The following is a 22,190-nucleotide window of genomic DNA, read 5'->3' as shown; positions in this document are numbered from 1 at the left end:
TATCTATCTATTCTTTTAGTGGACTTGTAACTATCAAATAGTTGATTCAAGAATAATTAATTTTTGAAATTAAAAAATACATACTTGAATTATTATTAATGTGTATAAATTTACGCCAACTAGCAACTACAAAACACGCACTAATGATCATAAATGTTTTTCATACATAATCCCATCAGTTTGGGACTTGAAATGTAATCAACTCATTTTTTCAAAGCCATAAAGACAACCGGATAGTCCTTCAAAGGAAAACGATGCTGCACTTCTTGCTGCATACCTTTGCTCAACACTTCCTAGATCGAGGATGCACTATACTTATCTTGTACTATCGACTAATATTATACTAATGAACAAATTACTAATAATTTAAGCAAAAAAACCTTTTAAGAATCTAAAGACATTCTTCTATACATAAGGTACACTGAAAATGGCGCGAAACAGTTAAAGCGAATCTTCACTACAGATGAGATATGAATATTACACTCACGAAAGCAAGATGTCAAGAGTGGTGGAAGAAGGTTCTGTGTACGGTGTTCTGGGACCGGCGGGGCGTGCTGTACGTCGATTTCCTGCGCACCCAACCACCTTCTGAAAATATACGTGAAACCCGCTTATCGCTCGAACCGGAGGAGCATTCCAGCACGAAGTGCGATTCTTCTCCAGGATAACGCGCGCCCTTATACCGTGCGTCTCATGCTCTATACAATATCAGAAGTACGGTGGTAGGTACTGGAACCCCCCCCCCCCTACAGTACGGATGTACCATCTTGCGACTACCATATGTTTGGACCACTGAAAGAAGCCCTCGGAGGTTAAAGATTCAACACCGACGTTCGTGAGCACATGGTTGTCCGAGTAGCCCAAGGAATTCTTCGATACCGGCATCAAAAAACTTCTGGAAAGATGGAGAAAATGCGTAACTAGTGAGGGGAAATACCTAGAAAAACTGTACATTTTTGTAAATTTTTTTAATAGTAAATAAACGTGTCAGAGTATTTGTCTCGATCATATTTGAACCATCCTCGTAGAATAGTGCTTAAAATGTAGCTCCACTATTCCAGTTGTTACATTATTTTTCAGATTGCACTGGCTTGCAACTGCTTTTCTGTGATAAAAATGACCAATGGAAAGATGCAAGGAAAGAAAAAGATACCGATATGCACCTAATTTCCAAATCTAACTTTAACGCCGTTCTTGCTTTATCAGCTCTAGACTTGAACTCAATACCAAGGTAAAAACTTCAGTTATTCTCTATTTTATACCATTTCATAAAGGTGATACCCATTTCAGACAAAAGTTTAACATTCTTTTCAACGCTCTCAAATTAAATGTGTCAGAAAGGAAAATCGGTTTGATACTACGATTCTTCAATGTTGACCAGATTAGAATCAACGTTATTACTGAAGCGATGCAGCCAGATCTCTACATACAAGACGCCATAGCTGAGAAGAACGATTTTGATAATCTGAAAAGGATACAAGAACACATCCGGATTTCTGACACGTTCAAATATCGAAAACACAAAATGCTGAACGGAGAAGAAGAAAAACTAATTAAAAAGTAGGATTCATCATTAGCTTTGAAAATGTTTAAATAAACTGATTTTAGTAAAAGCATGGAATTAACAGACAATAAAAACAATATGAATGAGGCTTGGGCTCGAACAGTGGATTTACCGGGATTAGAGGACAATATTTCGCCCAAAAATACTATTGAGGACTTATATGGTTTAGTTATCAAGGAGGTAAAATAATTTACTTACATTATAATGATTATTTCCTCATTTATGTTAGCTTTTCCAACTGCACTTTATTTTTGCTTTATTGTGCCTTATCATGATACACAAAATACAAATTTTAAATTAAAAATCATTTTAACTATATTATATCAAAATCCAAAGAATTAATTTTGATTGACCTACAATATGCCTGCAACTATTATATACGACTAGATTTTTACAGAATTACTAGCAAACTTATTCTTTATAAAAATATTATTCTTTGTTTGATATACGAATTATAAAAAGTGTAGTATTTAAAAACAAAAACAAAAATTGCAACCTATTGGAACGACTGACCTCCAATATACAGGCCATACTTAATTCTAGTCTGATATAAACCAGACTGTTATACAATAAACCCATCACTCGTCACAGAACATCACCAGCCACCAAACAGACCGATTTTTTAGAATATGCAGTACCGTATCGCGTTAACGAGCCAATTCTGCGATAAACATACTGCATGAAGGAAACTTCTTAAGAAAACAAGTTCAAGAAAACTTTCAAAGTCACTCATGTCACATAAAATCGAACTAATAACCTTTTCTAAATTCATCGTCAGACCAGTTTATAAGGTTTTACAATAAAATACCTTATCGAATAATCGAAAAAAAAAGGAACTTTGTTCATCTGTATTCTAGTGTGTATTTCTCTATTGATCTATATATTAAAGACACAAAGTCTCTACAGACTATGATCGGCAAACTTCAAACCAAAAAATCTCCAGGTTTCGATGGAATATCAATTACCCAGTTAAAAAAGCTCCCGCATAAGCAACTCGCAGAACTGGCAAACATTATTAACTCCATCATGAGACTGCAACACTTCCCGGCGTCTTGGAAACACGCACATATAGCGGTTATACCCAAGAAAGGAGCAAAATCATCTCCATCTGATTACAGGCCTATCAGCCTTCTCAGCGCCATTTCGAAGCTTGCCGAGAGGGCAATACTCTACGCTCTCAACTCTTTCACAAAGGAAAACAACATCATTCCAGATGAACAATTCGGCTTTCGCGCTCACCACTCATCCGTCCATCAAGCTTCCCGTCTGGCTGCACACATCCATCATGCTCTTGACCAACGTAAAAAGCTTGGAGCAGTTCTTCTGGACCTAACCAAAGCCTTCGACAAGGTCTGGCACGACGGATTGTTCGCAAAGTGCGTGCGGTTAGGCCTCCCAGAAGACCTAACCGCTCTCATCAAGTCCTATCTCTCGGACAGATCTTTCCAGGTCAAGATCAGGGCGTCACTTTCCAGTCGTAAACAAATCGATGCTGGCGTACCTCAAGGTTCCCCGCTGGCCCCAGCCTTATTTAATCTCTTTATTTCAGATATGCCGAGAAAAGAGCATATTGACGTCGCCTTTTACGCTGACGACACTGCTTTCTTCACGGCCGCCAGGTTCGAAGTTACAATTCATGAGCGTTTACAGAAGCAGCTCGATCATGCGGTCAAGTGGTTCAAATTCTGGAGGTTGCAAATCAACCCCCTGAAAACCCAGGCCATCATTTTCCACAAGAAGCGTTACGCACTGCGCGTCTCGCAACTTAAGATCGACACCGCAATAATTCCATGGCTGGATAACGTCACGTACCTAGGCCTTCACTTCGACCGGCGGTTCGGTTGGCATTCCCAAATCCAGAAAGCAATCCAAAAAGGTTCGGGGATAGCAAACCTGCTATCTCCTCTGATCTGCCCTTCTAGCAGGCTTCCCATCTCCATCAAATGCTTATTTTACAAGATGTTAATTCGGTCCGTACTCCTCTACGGATCTAATGTCTACTTCAAGTTTGTTACACCCAACCAGGTCAAACGGCTTCAAGTTTTCCAAAATAAGCTCCTCAGGAGAATATTAAACGCTCCATGGTTTGTCAGAAATAATCAAATCCATAGGGAAACTGACACTCCAGAAATCAAGCACTTCATATCTCAATCATTCCACAAACAACAACTCAGCTCAAGTTCTTCTGAAAACGCGCTTGTTCGCGAGCTGGTCGACATGCTGGGAGCTTAGCACCGCGTCACCGCTAAGCTCTCCCCCTTTTCCAGGCTGAAACGACCTCATCCGTCGCTACAGTCATAACTTTTGCCCCCATACAACAGTACCCAGTTGTGTGTTAACTCAGGTTCGCGAATCAATAGAATCGCCGGGCTCTCGTGCCCAATAACGGCTGCCCGATCAGCGGGTGCCATATCCCCAAATTTAATGCAGTAGCAGTAGTGATCCACAGGGGTCAACTGTGAGGCGGTTTCGGTTTAGTGTATTGGTAAGCCCAGAGGCAGTCCCACATAACTCGGTCCAACTTGTCACTCCAGGGCAAGTCTCCGCGACCAGGTATGCGTCATGCATTCCACCGCCTGGTTTTTAGGCCAGAACAAAAAAAAAATATTAAAGACAAATATTCGGACTTAAAACTCATATAGGCAAGTGTACCCCACTCCACACCACTGTTTCGCACTCACGCGTATTTTCTTTCGTACTCGCACACAATTTGTATGAAGATGTTCAGTTCCCGATACTGACCTAAGTGAGTTTCTGCATCTAATAATTTCCTCCCTAAACTGGTGAAAAACGGAAACCTGATCAATACAACAGCAATTCGGTGTAAATCCTGCCTGCTCTTCTCGGTTTGTTTTTTTGCGAGCTTATTAAAGTTTCATTTGTATGATTCATAACGCCATATATTATTGAACTTTTGATAATACAGTAATTCCATTGTTTATTGCAAAATATAAGCTTCAAGTAACTAGAAGAGCAAGTCAAATATCGTTTAACATATGAATCAAATTTTACCAGAATGGCTGGACCGGATTGGCTAATTTTGGTTTTGAAATATATATGCACCAAGTAAGGTTTACATGATGAGGAAATATGGAATAATTGGGAAAAAAAATAAAAACAGCAATTTTTATGATCTGTATATCGCTGTTCCTGTTATAACTAATTTCACTGTCACAAACGGTCAACATTTTCCTTTTTTTTTAAGTAATATTTTAGAGTCTCCCTTTTAACAACTAGGGTTTATCTGGACTGGACCTACTGTTTAACCTGGGCCCCGAACCACGGTCCTCGGAATTAAATCTACCGACTGGCGAGTAACCAACTTGTAGATCATCCCAGAAGACATCTGGTCTTACTCAACCTTGTTTCTAGCGTGACTGGGACCATTTTCCTTATCGAACTTTACACTCTTGTTCTAAGAACAATCACAAATGTTAAACAATCACAAACGTAAATGTGGGGCAGACAGCAGGATTCGAAATCGCGACTATCGCAACAACAGGAGGACCACCCCATCGCCTTGACCACTGCGCCAAACAAACCGGCTGACATTTTCGTTGGTTGTGAATATTTATGAGTGCGTTCGGAAATTTTAATTTTGTGATCGAAAATGTTGAATACTGATTAAAGTATGATAGAGGTATGTCCTAATAGTACTATTGAATCGTATTCTATCAGTTTTTGTTTAGATTTCGTGGTTTATTAGTTCCCTACTTTTTAATGGATTAGCGAAACTTTAAACCACAATGTTATTCAATCATTCAGACAAGAAGTTCTTAAAATTAATCTTAGAAATCTTAAGAATTACAGACACAATATCAAATGTGTCACTTGCTAAGCGCTGTAACCACTCAAGTCAATACATATACGGAAATGTATAGGCTTTGTGCTCACAAGCCAACAGTGAAGCGAACTATTGTCCAAGAACTACAAACGTTTCTTCATTAGAATGACGATTTAGTCAAAATGTTAAAATAGCATTGGATCGGATGTCATCCGACAGTCATAATATCGTCATCAGACCTGTCAAAACAGCTGGCTGTTAGCAAGCGAGCAGCTTTAATTCACCGAAAATCGACCAAGGCTATTGATATTGTCGGAGAAAATTTGCATATCAATCAACTTTAAAAAATATATAAAAATAAATAAAACATATAGCCAGTGCTGGTGAGCAAACGAGGATGTTTAATTCAGCGATAGTCGACGAAGTGGCTATGGTTATTGTCAGGGATTTGCGAGATAGTAGTAATCGTAGTAATATAGTAAATATTACTATAGATTATCTTTAAATTCTTACAATGATGGTAGATGGCGTTTGTTAGTTGTTATTAGCAAGACATGTTGCCATTTATACTATTCAACAATGAATCAGCTATTTAATGTAATCAATAATTATTCTTCCAGTTTACTATAGTATTCTCCAAATCCAGCGATAGCACTGATAGACAATACCTCACCCTCAGGATTGGACACTACACCATGGATATGGCGTTCATGACTTATGGACCAGCTTATCAAATGTCCATTCATAGCATCTTGTTAACAGATAAACTACATACTACTCCCAGCGGACAGTACTTGGATCTCATTTTCACTCCGCTGCCTAACAATGTAGACGTCGTCACAATTTTATACAGAAAGGTTGGATTAATTAAGATATGGATCAGTATAATTGACTTACAATGAGTTTTCTCCAGGTCAGTGCGAAATGTCCAGACTTTTGGAGCCATTTTCACGGAGTGGAAACATCCCTAGTTGCAAATTTTGGCACCATCCACCTATTACTTCATCAAGAGGCCTTTCACACTTTTATCAAATACTCGAAATACCTGACCAATAAGTAAGTGCCTTTACCAAGATTGCTTCATAATTTTGAAGCAAAACTTATTTTCTTATAGAATCACAAAGCTAACGTCTCAATATTTAAAACACTTGGTGAAGAGCTTCATACAGAAGATGGACAGCACCTTCCATACACCAAGCAGTGTTCCAGTGCCTCCGGGTTCAGTCAAGTTCTCCCATTCAGCGCGGATGAGCGACCTGAATGTAACAGTTTGCGATTCGGACTTCGATCTGGTTAATGTGCACCTATCAGGCCTGGAAGTGGACTTCTTGTTCCGTGCTAATGAACGGTTCGTTTTTAGAAGTTACCTAAGTAGCATCAACGTCGATCATATGTCACAGTTAACTTTATATTCGAAAGTAAGTATATACCTTAATTTCCCTTATCATTATCTATTCCTTCATTTCTTCTGAGTACTTTTTGACAAATCCGCATAAGCTTCATCAAGCAAATGGGAGATCCTGATGTTAATAGTTTTGTGATTCATGGTGATTGGTCAAATTGAAAATTACAAATAAAATGGGTTTCTGATATTAGGAAAATATCTATTTCTCGCATATGTAGGAATAGTTGTAGAGTAACGTGATGTTGCTGGATTCCTTTAGCATTCCAAATTGCTATTCAGATATATTTATTTGCCATTTCGGATTTTTGGGGCCACTGGCCTAATGTTTTTCAATTCTAGTTTTTCAATCCTTTCGGAAAAATATTCGATCATTTTTTCTTGTCTGTCCAGTTTTCCTATTAGTTTAAGTAGTAATTCGTTGGTGGTTACTTCATCTTTCTTTGTGTCTCTTTGGATATTTTGACTGATACCTTGGGCATAAGTCATTTCATCAATAACTTTGTTTTATTTTTTCGGTTGTCTCTTTTCACTCGTTGTTTCTTGAGGTTTAACTTGAGGAGCTACTCTATTTCTCCTCTCTTGTAGTGTTTTAGCAACTACACATCCTCTATAACTTGCCGGATGCGCTTGATTACAATTTGCACATTTCGGCTTAGCTTCTTTCGGTTTTCTACACTCTGTGGTGATATGTTTACCTAAACATTTTGCACATTGTAATTGGCATCTTTTACATTGTGTTATTAACATCGATTTTTTTAGAGGTTCGATTTTTATTTTGACCCCTAAAATTCTTTTAATACCAAAAGTGGTTTTTGAGACCCTATCATGTTCAAAGGCTAACATAAATACAGGTAATGGCTTCTTGTGGACTAAAATGTCTCCTTTGTTATTTTTGGTCTTTTCTTTTTTTTAAATATTTGTCGCATTTAAGCATTTAAGCCCATTTAGGTTTAGTTCTGCGATAATTTTTTCACTTTTAACTGTTGATGGAAACTCTCTTGCCATAAATTTGATGTCTTTGGTTTGCTTGTCTTCATAAGAGTGCCAATGCAGTTTCAGCAACTCTAAGCAATCTATTATTTTTGTGAATGTTGTTGTACGACATTCGGCGTTCATTTTTATTTGTCCAATGTTTAGTACCGTTGCTTTTGCTATATAGTTGGACTTCAGTGTTTCGTAAAGCAAGTCAAAGTCGATAACATTACTAACGTTATACATTACTACTTTATTCTGTTCATTGTTTTGTTTTATTTTTATTTGCTGTGGTGAGGATCCTGGGAAATTATTTGCTTTTCTTTTTTATTTTTAACCGTTGTCCAGCCTACTTCTTTCTGCAGTTCTTCTTCATCTGTTTCATATGTTAGAATTGGAGGAATTGGACTGCTTTGTTGGCTTGGTGGTTTATCGTTGTTTTTTCCATGCCCTCGCAACTTTGTTTATTTAATTGTAGCTGAAGGGCATTTATTTGTTTTTGCATATTGGTTAATGCAATTTCAGGACTTTCTCGCGCCGACTTTTCGTTCATCCACGAATTGTAGAGTGCCTGTTCGTTCTGGGTTCTAGTTGTGTTCTCTAGATTCAAAACTGCAATATGTGATATGCCTGATGTCGATATTTCCATTTTATCCGCTTTTTGTGCAATGTTCTTCTCCATATATTTTTTTACGTATTGTTGAAATAATACGGTTATTTTTATGTTTCAAATTATCCTACTCTGCATTTGTGGTCCAGATGTTGAGTTTTCGACCCTTAACCTTTTATGGCATTTTGCATTTATTTTCTACTGTACTGACCTTTTTTCGGATCGCACTTTTACTTTTTTACCAGTCTATAAAATCTTATTATTAGACTTTTTTAACGCCGCATTTGTGACACAGATTACCGTCTCTCCAAACACGTCTTTACTATGTAAAAGTCCAACGTCGACTCCTGACAATCAATGAAACCATAATGTTGAAACCATCCGAAAACTTTCAGTGAATTCGTGTGGTAATTATTTTTCCTACTTTTGGATATTTTCCACCGCATGTAAGCATCTGGACTCAATTGATTTATTAACTGCCAAGCTGTATGAAAGCTCTTTCAAGGTTTGAACTATGTTTTTGTTTGATAAGTCTTGTAATTCATTCTCTTCGAACTCTTTTGGCAATTTCACAAAACACAAAACCCTCAAATTTAACGGTTAGTTAGGTTATTTAATAAATATTTACATTAATACTTCGCATTTTTATCAATAAATATTGGAGTTTAAAATATATACAAGCATTAAATGGAATAATGTGTTAGGACTTATTAGGAAAAACTTAATAATATATCGTTAATTTCATAATATTTATAAAACCACAATAAAAACATTATATGTTTTCTTTCAACAGGTACTTTACACTGATGAAGATAAAGTTTTTGAAGTCAAATATGTGAGAAATGCAACCCACATCAAAACCAACGACATGATGGATAAAACCTATGGAGAATCATTCGATGGTAACTTTAAGTTCGAACTAGGTCGCATCCACTGTATATTTCTATACAAATTAATGGTGCAGCTACAGGTATCTTGCTTCAATTTATTCTTAAGGAAAAGTGTACGAAATTTTTCGCTCATTTCAGAGATTCATCATTGATTTAGAAGCGATGGATTATGTGGAGAAGTACGTGAAATTCATAAGATCGGCCATCAAATCTGCCACCGATACTCTGAAGAATAAAACGAAAATAAGTCTGGCTATTAATGTTTGTGGTCCTGTTTTGCTTATACCTCAAAAATCATCGTCTCCAAATGTGATGGTAATTGACACAGGTACTCATTCTTTAAATTTAAATATGTTTTTTGCTTTCACTGACCATGTTTTTCTAACAAAAAAGTTCTATACTGCTACTAACAGGTCAATTGAAAAGTCTCCGGCCTACCATAGTAAACCACAATTCCCTTCCGGGGTGATACACTGATTATAGCGACCCTCCAATTTTTTGATACCATTTTTGTAGTACGATTTCTCCTTTGCTTCAAAATAGACCTCACTTTCGACGATCACCTCTTGATTGGACGAACATTTCTACCCAGCGATCATTACTTTGAGATCTGAGAACAGGAAATAGTCGCTAGAGGCCAGATCTGGAGGATACAGTGGATGAGGAAGCAATTTGAAGCCCAATTCATGGATTTTTGACACGGTCTTGGTGAAGCAGCACTTTCTTTTTCTTCAAATGGAGCCATTTTGCGGCGATTTTGACCTTCAAACGGTCCAATAACGCTATGTAATAGTCGCTGTTGATGATTCTTCCTTTTTCAAGGTATTCAATGAAAATTATTCCATGCGCATCCCAAAATACAGACGCCATAACCTTGCCAGCCGACTGTTGCGTTTTCCCACACTTTGGAGCGGATTCATCGTGTGCAGTCCACTCGGATGACTGTCGATTGAACTTCAGAGTGAAATGATGGAGCCATGTTTCATCCATTGTTATATATCGACGCAAAAACTCGGATTTATTACGCTTGATCATCTTCAAACTCTGCTCCGAATCATCAACTCGTCATTGTTTTTGCTCAAAAGTGAGCTCGCGCGGCACCCACTTTGCACAGAGCTTTCTCATACCCAAATATTCGTGAATGATTGATGTACACGTTCAGTTGATATCTTTTGAGTGTCTGCTATTTCGTTCAATTTCAATTTACTGTCATTCAAAATCATTTTGTGGATTTTTTTCTCTTTTGGGCGTCCACTGCGCTTCACCGTCTTCGGTGCTCATTTCACTACGTCTAAACTTAGCATACCAATCCTTGATGGTTGATTTTCTTGGGACAGTGTCCGGAAACTCGGCATCAAGCCAAGTTTTTTCTTCAACTGTATGTTTTCCCTTCAAAAGACATTATTTTATCAACACGCGAAATTCGTTTTTATCAATTTTTTTTTCACAATAACAAAAGTTGCTTCACTCCAAACGCTATAATTCACAAACTAATGATCCGACAGCTGTTGTTACACGCATCTTTTGAGGGTTAGAACTAACTAAAAAACATATGGATTTAATTCTAGTAGCGCCATCTATGTGACAGACCGGGGACTTTTCAATTGACCTGTTATATACTACCCAGTTCCAAAGAATCAGAAGAAATATATATATATATATATATATATATATATATATATATATATATATGTTATATATATATATATATATATATATATATATATATATATATGTAATAAATACAATCATGTCATTAAAAATATTGACACTACTTACAATAAAAATTACCATTTTTTCAGTTTTTTCATATGCTTTTCAGCACATGGCTAAACATTGTCATGTTGTAATATCACTTTATCATTTCTTTGCTTTTATAAGGGCATTCCTTCAATTTTATATTTAAACATATCAATTGTAGTCGGCAGCAATCTTTATTCAATTTGAGTAATTTATAATACACCAAATTAACTCCACTAATTGAGGAGTATTTAGTTTATTACATTAGATACGCTAAGTACCATCTTAATGTATTACTATTGTTCTGTAGTACTACTTATACAATCTTCTTGTTTGCTACGCGTTATCTAGTTATATCAAATTACAATTTTAACAATTTTACTGATCACAGTATAGTACCAATTTCTCATAATAAATTGCTCAATAACTAATAAATTGAACAATAATTATAAAGTATTAAAATTGAAACATTATTTTATATTTTGCACTCAGAAAGCAATAATATAATATTTTTTAATATATTTTCAGTTCAGTTTAAGTCTCGTTTTTGCAAAAGAGGGTTTATCTGAACTGGACCGACCTACTGTTTAACCACGGTCCTCGGCATTAAGCCTACCGACTGCCGAGTGACCAACTTAGAAATCATCCCAGAAGGCATCCGGTCTTAACCAGCCTGGTTACTGGCGTGACTGACATCATTTTCCTTGTCGAATTTTAGATTCTTACCTAGGACAATCACAAATAATATCACATAAATTTACGAACTCGCGACTATCGCAACAGTAGGTAGACCGTCCTGTCGTCCTTACCACTGCCCCAACCAAGCCGACAATATAATAACTTGATGAGGTGTTTATGAGTAGGTACATCAAAATCAGGAGAATTTCTTCAATATCCTTTACCAAATGTATTTAAATAAATAAATGTTTGGATTGAATTTGAAACCACGCTGAGAATTAAGAACTAAACTAGAACCCAAATAACAATCAAAATAACCTGCACATTAGGTCCACCAGAAAACTATGAGGGAACCTATGTCAATGAAGTTTATTAACTACTAAGTTAAAAACTACGAAGTTAAAAATAAAGTAAATATGAGGAATTAATAATTCGCTGAGTAAACCAGCACCACAATGTCACAACGTCTTCGGCATCTAAACCTACAATTATATTTGGATGGTTATTCGTTGAATATTTAATAAAATATAATAAATACATATTTTTCTGAGCTGTTATAGTTTCTAGTTTATTAGTTGTATTGTTACTTCGTTGCTGTGATTTAGTAACTGTCTTTCATGCTTTAGGGTGATATATATATATAGACAATTTTGTATATCCATTTGATTTCAAGATCATTTTGCAATTTTTCGATAGTTATATATCATTGTTTGGCCAGCGTTATATTACTAGTCGGTTTGATGTCTTAGTGCAACGCCATATTTGCTTATCAACTTGGGAGTATCTCCATATATTTAATACATTTTCTAGTACATTTATTTACAATAATATTTAATCTAATCTGCTCAGCTTTTATCCACCATTTCAACCTACAATCGAGATGGATACTGAGATATTTCGCTGACTCTTTTGAGGAATTGAATATCCCTCAAATGATATAACTAAGTTTTTGTCTTTTGGACGCAAATCAAAATTGAAATTGACAGATTTCATTTTTCAAAACTGCAGTAATAGTCGTACAGTAATTCTTAATTTTCATCTTCAAACTTTTTGGGTCTGTTCCTTATCTTCAACTTTAGTAATTATTTCGAATAAAGCCGTTTCATTACAGAGCATAATCGAAATGAACCTCAAATAAAATTAATTTTATTCAGTCTCAATGGTACTTCATCTTCAGATATTTATTGAACAAAATGATATAGATATTTATCTGCAAAGACACTTTTTTAAATTTTAATTCAAACATGGAACGCCATTTACAATCACGGCGACATTAAGTGATCTGACATTTACAATAGACATTCCGATGATAATTAGGCGTGATTTGTGATGTTTCGAAGTAGTCTAAAAATTGTATCTAAACGAAAAATTAAATAAACTCGTGAAACGTAGTGATGACAATCATATGGCGAGTTAAGTGTGGTAGCCGCCCAGAGTGGTACTAGAAAGCAATGATGCCGTAAATTAACTGATAATTCGTCAAATGATATATTATGAAGCTGAAGCTAAAGAGACTAGCACATATGAAATATTAATAAGGGTGCAAATCAAAAGCCACCATTTTACAAAAGACGGTCCCAGGTAAACGATAACTCAAAATAGTGAACGGGAATTTTATGTGTCAAAGCCAAAAATTTGTCCACAATCCCCTGACAGTAAATTTGAAAGTTAGACCACAACGTAACGTACATCTACCTAAGTGAATAAACATGACCAATTTTGAGCCCAAAAGCTCCATTTGTACGATGTTTATATCCAAATTCGATTGTTTTATCAACTGGAATCCTTGTTTTTGGTTCAAGAGAATTAAAGGCCAAGACCAATTAGATATATAGATTAGATATTAGAAATAAGTAATATGAAGTAAGGATATGAAAAATGTGTTTTCGCCTGAATTCAAAATAGAACTGATACTGTAATAGAAATGATGCTGTACGTAAGTTGGGATTATGAATAACCACAGAACTAGAGTAATATAGAGTTAATAAATTATTGGCTTAATGTTTCCAAGAGTCATAAGAAAACAATGTTAAAATGCTGAAGATAACTCACTTTTTGAGTGACAATCAACCTTAACATACTGATGTAACAAGAGACAGAATAAGTAGGCGAGAAAAACATTTCGTAGTGGCATGGCCACTATAAAGCCAAAATTTAAATCCATTGAAAATATATGGAATCAATTCGAATACTATGTTAGACTAAATATGGCCTATAAACACGCAAGTAAATATTTATTTACACAGTGTTACAAACCTAAAACAAATTTGAATCCTGTTCTTTTATAATTATTATCATACTTTTAATTATCATCAAATTCCTTCACTTATGGCCGAACGTAAAAATTAATAATTTTTTGGTAGAATAAACATTATTTTTGAATAATATTTCTCGTACACCATTATTCTTTAAGTAATTGTGTTATTCAACAAACTTGCTAAAACTAGTTTATTAAATTTTCTTTATTTATGAGCTGTATAAATCAAAATTATTTTTATGGATAAAAGGGTTCAGAATTATTTATCATTAAAAACTTAACGCATTTTTTTCACACAACTTATAACAAGGAAACTAGTTTTAATATGGCTTTCTTTTTATTTTTGTTCTAGGTAAACTTACAATTGAAAACTTCTTCAAGGAATCGGAGAATGATGTCGTTGAGAACATTCTCATAAAACTCAAAGAAGTGACAATAACACGAGGGGTAGTGGGTCTTACGTCAGCTCTAGAAATGCAGGTAAAACATCCAACATATCCATAAACATACAGATATTCATTTATTTATAAATGCATTTTCCACAGGAGACCCTGATTGAACCCACTTGTTTGAAAATGGACGTGAAAAAAGTAACAAATTTAAAAACATCCCAGAAGACGTGGGAGGTCGACTCTATTTTGGAGAAAATCGAGGTGACTCTAGGCCAAAAAGACCTGGCCATGATCATGGCCATCTACACAGACAACATAGGGGAGGCCAAAATAATCGATCTGTTACCTGAACAAATAAAATCGCCCATAGCTGAAATTTTCGAACAAGACGACAACGTACGAGAACTGGAAGCCTTCTTCTGTGAGCCCAAACAAAAATTTCTGGTGGGGAAGTGTAAAATTGATGAGGTATAGATATACATGTTATAAGTAGTATTTTAGCCAGTTTCAGTATCCGTTTTGCCCATGTAAAGTATTTCAAAGTTTACGCAAGTTCTTAAAATTGTATTTTTATTAAATCATAAACTACAAATGATAAGATTTATCACGTCAGAAGAATGTCCTCCACGACTTATTCCATTTACTCTTTGTATAAATGTGACTATATTCTGATTATGCAAAACTTATCATATCATATAAAAAATATCATAGAAAAGCAATTCTGATCACCAAAACAAAAAGGTACACAACCAGAAAATGTACTATATAATAAATAAATTGTTTCGCGGTCTGATGTGGCACTGTTTTGATTTGTTGGTTTTGTTGAAACCACATGCCATTTAGATGAGTATTATCCAATTAATTAAAATAAATTAGATTGTGTATAAATCAACCTAATATTCAAAAAACTAAGGCTCAATGGTGTCTCCAGTCCTAAATTTACACCAAATAGTGGCACGTTATTTGAATATAAACAATCACATGTAGGTGTAATTTGGTTCGGTCTAATCCTAAAATTTTACAATTTCAATGGATACAATTTAAATTATTGGCCCATTTCTACTAATTTTGAACTGCAGTCCTAAAATCGTTTAAAACACATTTTGAGCTTATCTTTAATCTATCGTCAAAAAAATCTAATTTTTGTCAATATAGCATCATTTGAAACAAATAAAAATAAAAAATGCTATCTATTTATTGTGAAAATTAGTTTCTATACAGATTGTGTAATATATTATTGAATATCGACACGATCGAATGTTCTTTCTGAAATGTCAAAGACATAATTTAACCATAAATTTATATAATGCTATAAAATTAATAATAAAGAGAGACCGAAATGTTATATATTTTACAGAGCAATACTATCGTTTATAACAAGACCTTTTAATTTAAATTGAAACTACTTTATTTTACGAAAAGAACTCTCGACTTATCTTAGAATATCCAATGGAGTATTAATCATGTTATATAACACCTCTGATCTGAAGAAACAACCAAAGGTATCTACGTGGTCGTTGTCCCATCTGTACAGCTTACTATTATACTTAAATTACTTGTGTGTATCGCCTTTTTTTTTGGCCAGTTTGCCTTTAATAATCTTCCAAATAGCACCATTTTTAGTCAAATTTTCATGATATAATCTATACTAAATGGCTTTGGTTACTCCAAATTCCAATACTCTACGACTGAACAAATGAGCTATTATAATCCATTTTTGATGGCCTTACACCTTAAACTACAAGCCAGTAGTGTATGGCCAAATTCCAGTAGACTATGCTAATTTACACCAAATTCAGTCCATTCTTAGTGGTCTTACATTCTGATCAACTATGACTATTTATTGATAATTGATTTTTTCAAAACCTGGGTGTTCGGTTCAAAAACTTTGAGCACCTTCAATCTACTTTTGTGATCTTACATCTTCAGCTACGATACTTTTTCCCAAGCTCTATTTAACGGTGTCTAGGAATACTTCAAGTCACTGAGGAACGATTGCCGACGTCAAACTGTCTTCTTTTTTTAATAATACGCTTCTTTTCTTGAAGTTGATTCCGGATAATTAAATGCTACTAGGAAAGCTACTAAGTACGCTAGTTAAGAAATCTCTAAACCTTAAAAACAAAGACTTTTATTTTACTTTAAAGCTGTTTTATTTCAAGGAACGAAGTGACGACTTATTGAACCGAGAACACAAATGCTACTACCGGTTGAATCCTATTCTAATAAGAAAACCCTTACGTAAACAAAATCCTTACGTCTAGGCATCTCACTTATCACATAGTAGTCTGATACTTCTGACATAAACACACCCAGATTTTATATTTTTGTAACTCTTTTACATAAAATGATTTATTTTCGAACAAGGGTCTAGTTGGAATTATAAGTCCTCAGCTGTATTGTGATATATATATATATATATATATATATATATATATATATATATATATATATATATATATATATATATATGTATATATATATATATATATATATATATATATATATATATATATATCTATATATATATCTAAGGCGTCAGTGTATAGTCTATTCAAAGAATTTGTGAACATACGTCATTTTATGAAGTCAAAAGATTGCAATGTTGCCGCATCAACACTGACTTTTAGTTTATTTTGTCTTTGATATATAAGAAAATTCTAATCAAAATAAAACAATGAAGCAAACATGTTATCGCCGGCTTGGTACCTTTTTATGTTTAATTCTTGTTTCATTCAATGGTGTATTTCCTTATCAAGTCATTTTGATATCACTGTATTTTTTGTTTCTTCTGTTACTACGTGTGCACACCATTCCAACTGATAAAATTAACCAGTGAATTATCCCTAATACATTTTATTCTATTAGTATTCTTTCTCTCCTCACATTTTAACCAAATGTTCCTGTATATTCTGAACAATAGCACATAACTGTATCAGATATTTCTAATGTATCTAACAATTGTTAACGATTCTATCATTTATCAATTTCTACTTCAATGTGTCTGATCTAGTTCATCCAAAGCGGAGGTGTTATTAACCCTTCCTATCTTTTGGTATCTAACACTATTTTATCATCTTCCTTAAGTGAGTAACAATCTGGTTGATGCCAACCAAATACACAAATTGAAATAATATAATAAGTATTTCTTGATTATATTATATTCTATTAAATATTGTGTTCTTTTAAAAGCAATGTCTGGAAGTTCCATTAATCCTCTTCGATACTTTTCAGAAAAACATTTTCCTCTGTAATAACTATATTAAATTACGTTTATATTGAAAAACTATTCACTGTTTTTATACTTTTCATATACTTGATATCTGATGTTAGAGCTAACATCACGCTGATCTTAACTGGTCACCCGCTTTGTATGAAGGCTTTTTTTGTGAATACAAGATTATAATTTTCATTTTTTGAGATATGACCATGCCCATATTAGTTCAGTGCAGATGCAAAATACTAAAGATATTTTCCATAAAAACTAATCAGCCAATAAATATTTAACAGTAAAAATGTTTACCTCTCTAACGAAATTTACTGGCCAGAGGGGACCTCTATTATCTCGTTCCTGTTCGAAGTAACTGATTACAGAGGCAATCTGCTCTGTCTGGCTTCGGCATTTTCAATCAGAGTAATAATAAGCAGCGAACTCGTGGAAAAACACTGTAACTAATTTAAAGTTATTTTTAAAAAATTTTATCACTGTGAAACTCTCTATATTACCTTTATCATATTATTCAAATGATTTTATTAAACACTGTCATGTATTTTTAATCAATGATGCAATACTGAAATTGGTAATCATTATAATTATGTATATGTATTTATAATAATTATATGACTTAAAGATCGTCTCCATTAAATATAAAGACAACAATATGTCGTTTTAGGTAAAAATTATATTATTTTTTGACGCCAATGAACTTCTAAGCTCACCAATTAGAGACTTGAATCACGGACTGTGCAAGTTTGAAATAAACGATATCGATACCTCCTTGATAGTCTACACCGATAAAAGCTCCGATGGAAAACTGTCCATTGACAAAATTTTGATTGAAGAAATTGGCCCTGATGTTAATATTCACAGTAAAACGTGAGTATTTTTTCTAATAAATTACCCGTGTTGGCAAAATACCTGGTCTACAATTAAATGTAGATAACAAACTTAACTATTAATCATCTTCTCATTTATCTTCAAGTCCTAAAAAGCACTCAAATATGGGAAATCTTATTTTATCATTTCTATTTCATGGGTCTAGAGTTTTAAGTTCGCCTGCTGAAGACGGTAGAAGCAACAACATCTGCAACATAACTATCAACAAACCCCCCATAGTTGACGTCACTTTCCATCAAAACCAAAACAGAGACAGTTCTATCGATGTAATTGTGGGACGTATGTGTTTATCTCTATCAATTCCATTCTGTGAAAAAGTATGCTTGCTTGTTTATTCTCAACTATTGTCGATTTCATTGAAAATTGTTGCAGGTAGCGTTGTATGTGCTCGAATGTATTCCCAAGGATATTCAAGATTTAGGCATCGTTAACTTAGGATATGAGGGAGAAACGAAGACTGAACGACGAAAAGGAAGTAGCAACAGCTTGACAGTATCAGTTCGAGTTAATAGACCAGAATTGTTGTTCCTAGTAGAGACCACATCAAACAAGAAAAGGTATGACATACATTATAACTAAATAACTGTCCAAAAATAAAATACCTCTTCTTACAACCTTTGTACTATTGCAACACATATTGCAGATATTTCATTACGAAAAGTGAGGTATTAATCGACCTATCAAGACACTGTAACAGACTGAACCTGGTAACATCACTATCAGGCCTCCATAGTTTATTCTACGACTTGAACGAGTATTCTGACGAGCCATATGTAGTACTGAAACAATGTGATGTCGAGCTGAGCAGGAACGTGGAGGACAATAACGAGAAAATTAGTCTTAACATCTCTGGTATCTACGTGAAAATTTGCAGCGAGGTAAAGACAAGATTCGACGTATTTTGTCAATTTACCAGAGTTATTCCAGGTAATTCACTCAGTGAATGACATACTCAACGATATAGTGGAACACTTCAAAGTGCCGGAGATCGAAATAGATAAGAGACTTCATCGAAAGCTCAGCGCCAAGGAAATAGTCACCGAAGATCTGTGGGAACCAAAAAAAATCGAGCCCTACGTCAATAAAGTAAGTTTTTACCTAAAATACTCTGTTACAGTAATAAACTAATCATGCCAGCAGGAAGCTGTCCACACCACACTACCTACTCATGTGACCAATCAGTGTTTGATGATTCCGAAATTCGAAATCGTTATCATTTTTGAACTAGAACAAGTTCAAGTGCTGCTAGTGAAATCATCAGTTGAACTAACACTATATGATTGGAACTACTTACTGAACTGTACCGGAGATATATCCATACAAGCTAATTACTTTAACGAAAATATACAAAAGTGGGAACCTTTAGTCGATCCGGTTGTGATCGACGAAAAAGAATATAAACCATGGGAGTGTCAAATTAAAATGTTCCAAGTAAGTTTTAATATATACCTGGTTGAAGCTTCTTAAATTATGAACTATTGATATCAACAGGACAAGTCGCTACCAATCAATGATATTCCTGATCGAAAATCCAACATAAAGAAATCCTCCTCAAGCCTCTCGAAGGCCCAGAAAACCTCAAGGTCGTATACTACAACAGAAAGCGAAGATTCTGGCGAAGACATGATGTATTTGGAACCACTGAATAATGTTAACTTCAGTAGTAGCAGAAGGGTGAAAACTAGCCTCAGCACATTCCTCGATGACTCAGATAGTGAAAATGAAGAAGGGGCAATGGAGAAATTAGCCGCAGCTATTTCGGACTTATTTACAGGTATTGTACTGTTGCTCCATATCATCATACAATAGCTTTATTAGTAGTGATAATTATTATTTAAGGTGACTGGAATGAAGCTGATGACAGTGAATGCGAACAATCTACTGATGATGAAAACGATATATCTGACAATACCAAAGCCAAGGAACAACCAACAGAAACCTTTGGAAAATGTTTATATCTACTCGTTAATGCCAAGGATCCTTTAAACTTTACTATAACTCCATCATTCTTAAAGGTATTGATATCTGCTTACTCATGTTTACTGATGGTTCTAAGACAATATCATGTTACCATGTTATCTTTGAATAACTTATATTTGCGTTCGGTAAACCACCCTTGAAGCAACCATCGTTGGATATAGTTACAGACTTGGAGAACTTTTAAACTGAAAATGCTCTGGTGGTCCGTATGTCAGCTTTAAAAAGAAAACAAGTACATGTATTCTGATCATCATATCTGATTCACTCACTCATTCACAGAAAAGTTATTTTAACCATCTTTCTGGGATCATAGCCATACTATCTGAAAATAATGATATTAGTTTGGCGACTTGCGGATCACTGATCCAATTTCTCACTTCTTTATCATTTTAAAACCTTGCGTTGCATTGATCTAAACAAGTAATAATGAAAAGCGTTATATATGGTGAGTAGGTAAGATGCGGCAAAACTTTTCATACGAGCTACAACAGGAATGGCTTTGCGATTGTTATCGCTATTGCTGGCCTGTTTATGCCTAATAACAGATTCATTCGACTTTTGGCAGCTCGTAATACATTAAACTTTATTATGTAACCATTCTCCATCCTTCTAGATTTTTCCCATCGTATATACATATTTGGAAACATTTACTTCATTAACTACTAAGCTATCTAAAAATTATTAAGATTTTCGTCATTTTGACCCGAATATTCGTCTAGTCAATCTTACAATTCATTATATTTGAATAATTTTAGTGTTTCAGGACTTTCTTTGTTATTGACATAAAAATCACCTATCATTAAAATCGTAAAAGACAATTAGGATATGACAATTATGATAAAACTAAAAAAAAATTCAAAAAAAGTCAAAAATCAAAAGGTGATGTAAAATAAACTACAAACAAAAAATAGTGAGAAATTGACATTTTCAAGAAAGTATCTCAAAATTATGACGCCGAAAAATTGAGATAAAGAAACAAAAGGTGCGTTTTAATAAGAACTAAACTAAAAATCAATAACACAAGATCAATATTGATGCATGGAAAAGACACGATATCAATAACAAATATATATGAAAAAAAAATATAAGTAAAAGAAATCCTTTCTTAATATTAATGGACTATACTGCATGACAAGTATTAATTGCAGAAAATATATACGGAATAAAATTAACTACGACATAGCAAAAATGATGGAAAAATACATAATAACAAAAATAATACCACAGGTATTAAACGAGTATTTTAACAAAATATATATCCACAGGATAAATATAATAAAGGATAGAAAGGGACAGCATAAAAATAGGATCAAAAATAATAATAAAATGCCAAAATGCGTAGAATTAAATGCCAAAGGAACATGCAGGCGAAAGTAAAATAAAAAGTTGATAGAAACTCAAAAAAATCCACTCCAAAAATCTACAAAGTTTCCTTAGTTCCCAGTGTTCTAAACTAATCTCTAATATATACATTAAACGTTTTCTGGTATCATAATATTTTCTTTTATGCTATAATATCCACAAGGAACATTTCAAATAAAGATGAACTAAGAATATCGAGAAAAAGAAGGAATATGGCTTGAGAAATGATCCAATTATTGAAATGCTTCGAAATCCATCTCGATGATATATTAAATTGGAAAAATCACTTTAGAAATAGCTGTGCAGACTAGACTCAAAACTAAACAATTGCATTGGTTTATCAGAAAATACTAAACTAGCTATATCACACCAATGTAAAATCAATACAACCACTGGTTAAGTGGTAGAAAAATAAAAGACTAAAGCAAACCAAATCATA

At 34.2% G+C, this 22,190-nt stretch overlaps 1 protein-coding gene and 1 long non-coding RNA gene across 3 annotated transcripts in view; one reads left to right on the top strand and one right to left on the bottom strand.

Moving 5' to 3' along the window:
- LOC143195127 (intermembrane lipid transfer protein VPS13A) overlaps positions 1-22,190 on the top strand; it is a 60,947-nt gene that overhangs the window by 14,502 nt on the left and 24,255 nt on the right. Inside the window, exons 12-29 of one of the 2 annotated variants that reach the window (XM_076402020.1) lie at positions 1,081-1,231; positions 1,291-1,560; positions 1,609-1,744; positions 5,969-6,205; positions 6,262-6,404; positions 6,463-6,766; positions 9,129-9,305; positions 9,364-9,553; positions 14,253-14,380; positions 14,446-14,760; positions 18,186-18,388; positions 18,555-18,726; positions 18,782-18,966; positions 19,053-19,287; positions 19,337-19,495; positions 19,550-19,840; positions 19,901-20,183; positions 20,249-20,424. In XM_076402020.1, the coding sequence (XP_076258135.1) occupies positions 1,081-1,231; positions 1,291-1,560; positions 1,609-1,744; positions 5,969-6,205; positions 6,262-6,404; positions 6,463-6,766; positions 9,129-9,305; positions 9,364-9,553; positions 14,253-14,380; positions 14,446-14,760; positions 18,186-18,388; positions 18,555-18,726; positions 18,782-18,966; positions 19,053-19,287; positions 19,337-19,495; positions 19,550-19,840; positions 19,901-20,183; positions 20,249-20,424 (3,755 nt within the window). Of the gene's footprint in view, positions 1-1,080; positions 1,232-1,290; positions 1,561-1,608; positions 1,745-5,968; positions 6,206-6,261; positions 6,405-6,462; positions 6,767-9,128; positions 9,306-9,363; positions 9,554-14,252; positions 14,381-14,445; positions 14,761-18,185; positions 18,389-18,554; positions 18,727-18,781; positions 18,967-19,052; positions 19,288-19,336; positions 19,496-19,546; positions 19,841-19,900; positions 20,184-20,248; positions 20,425-22,190 lie in introns of both variants that reach the window. The other variant, XM_076402019.1, reaches the window with a different exon arrangement.
- Positions 3,764-22,190, bottom strand: part of LOC143195138 (uncharacterized) — a 110,336-nt gene continuing 91,909 nt past the window's right edge. Inside the window, exon 2 of the long non-coding RNA XR_013005478.1 lies at positions 3,764-3,842. This is a non-coding gene — a long non-coding RNA (uncharacterized LOC143195138). The remainder of the gene's footprint in view (positions 3,843-22,190) is intronic.

The sequence above is a fragment of the Rhynchophorus ferrugineus genome, unplaced genomic scaffold, assembly GCF_030347505.1.
Source record: "Rhynchophorus ferrugineus isolate W39M unplaced genomic scaffold, kcgeb_rfMv2 rfM4, whole genome shotgun sequence".
Taxonomy (NCBI): domain Eukaryota; kingdom Metazoa; phylum Arthropoda; class Insecta; order Coleoptera; family Curculionidae; genus Rhynchophorus; species Rhynchophorus ferrugineus.
Note: the sequence above shows the minus strand (reverse complement) of the source record. Positions and strands in the feature narration are given on the sequence as shown.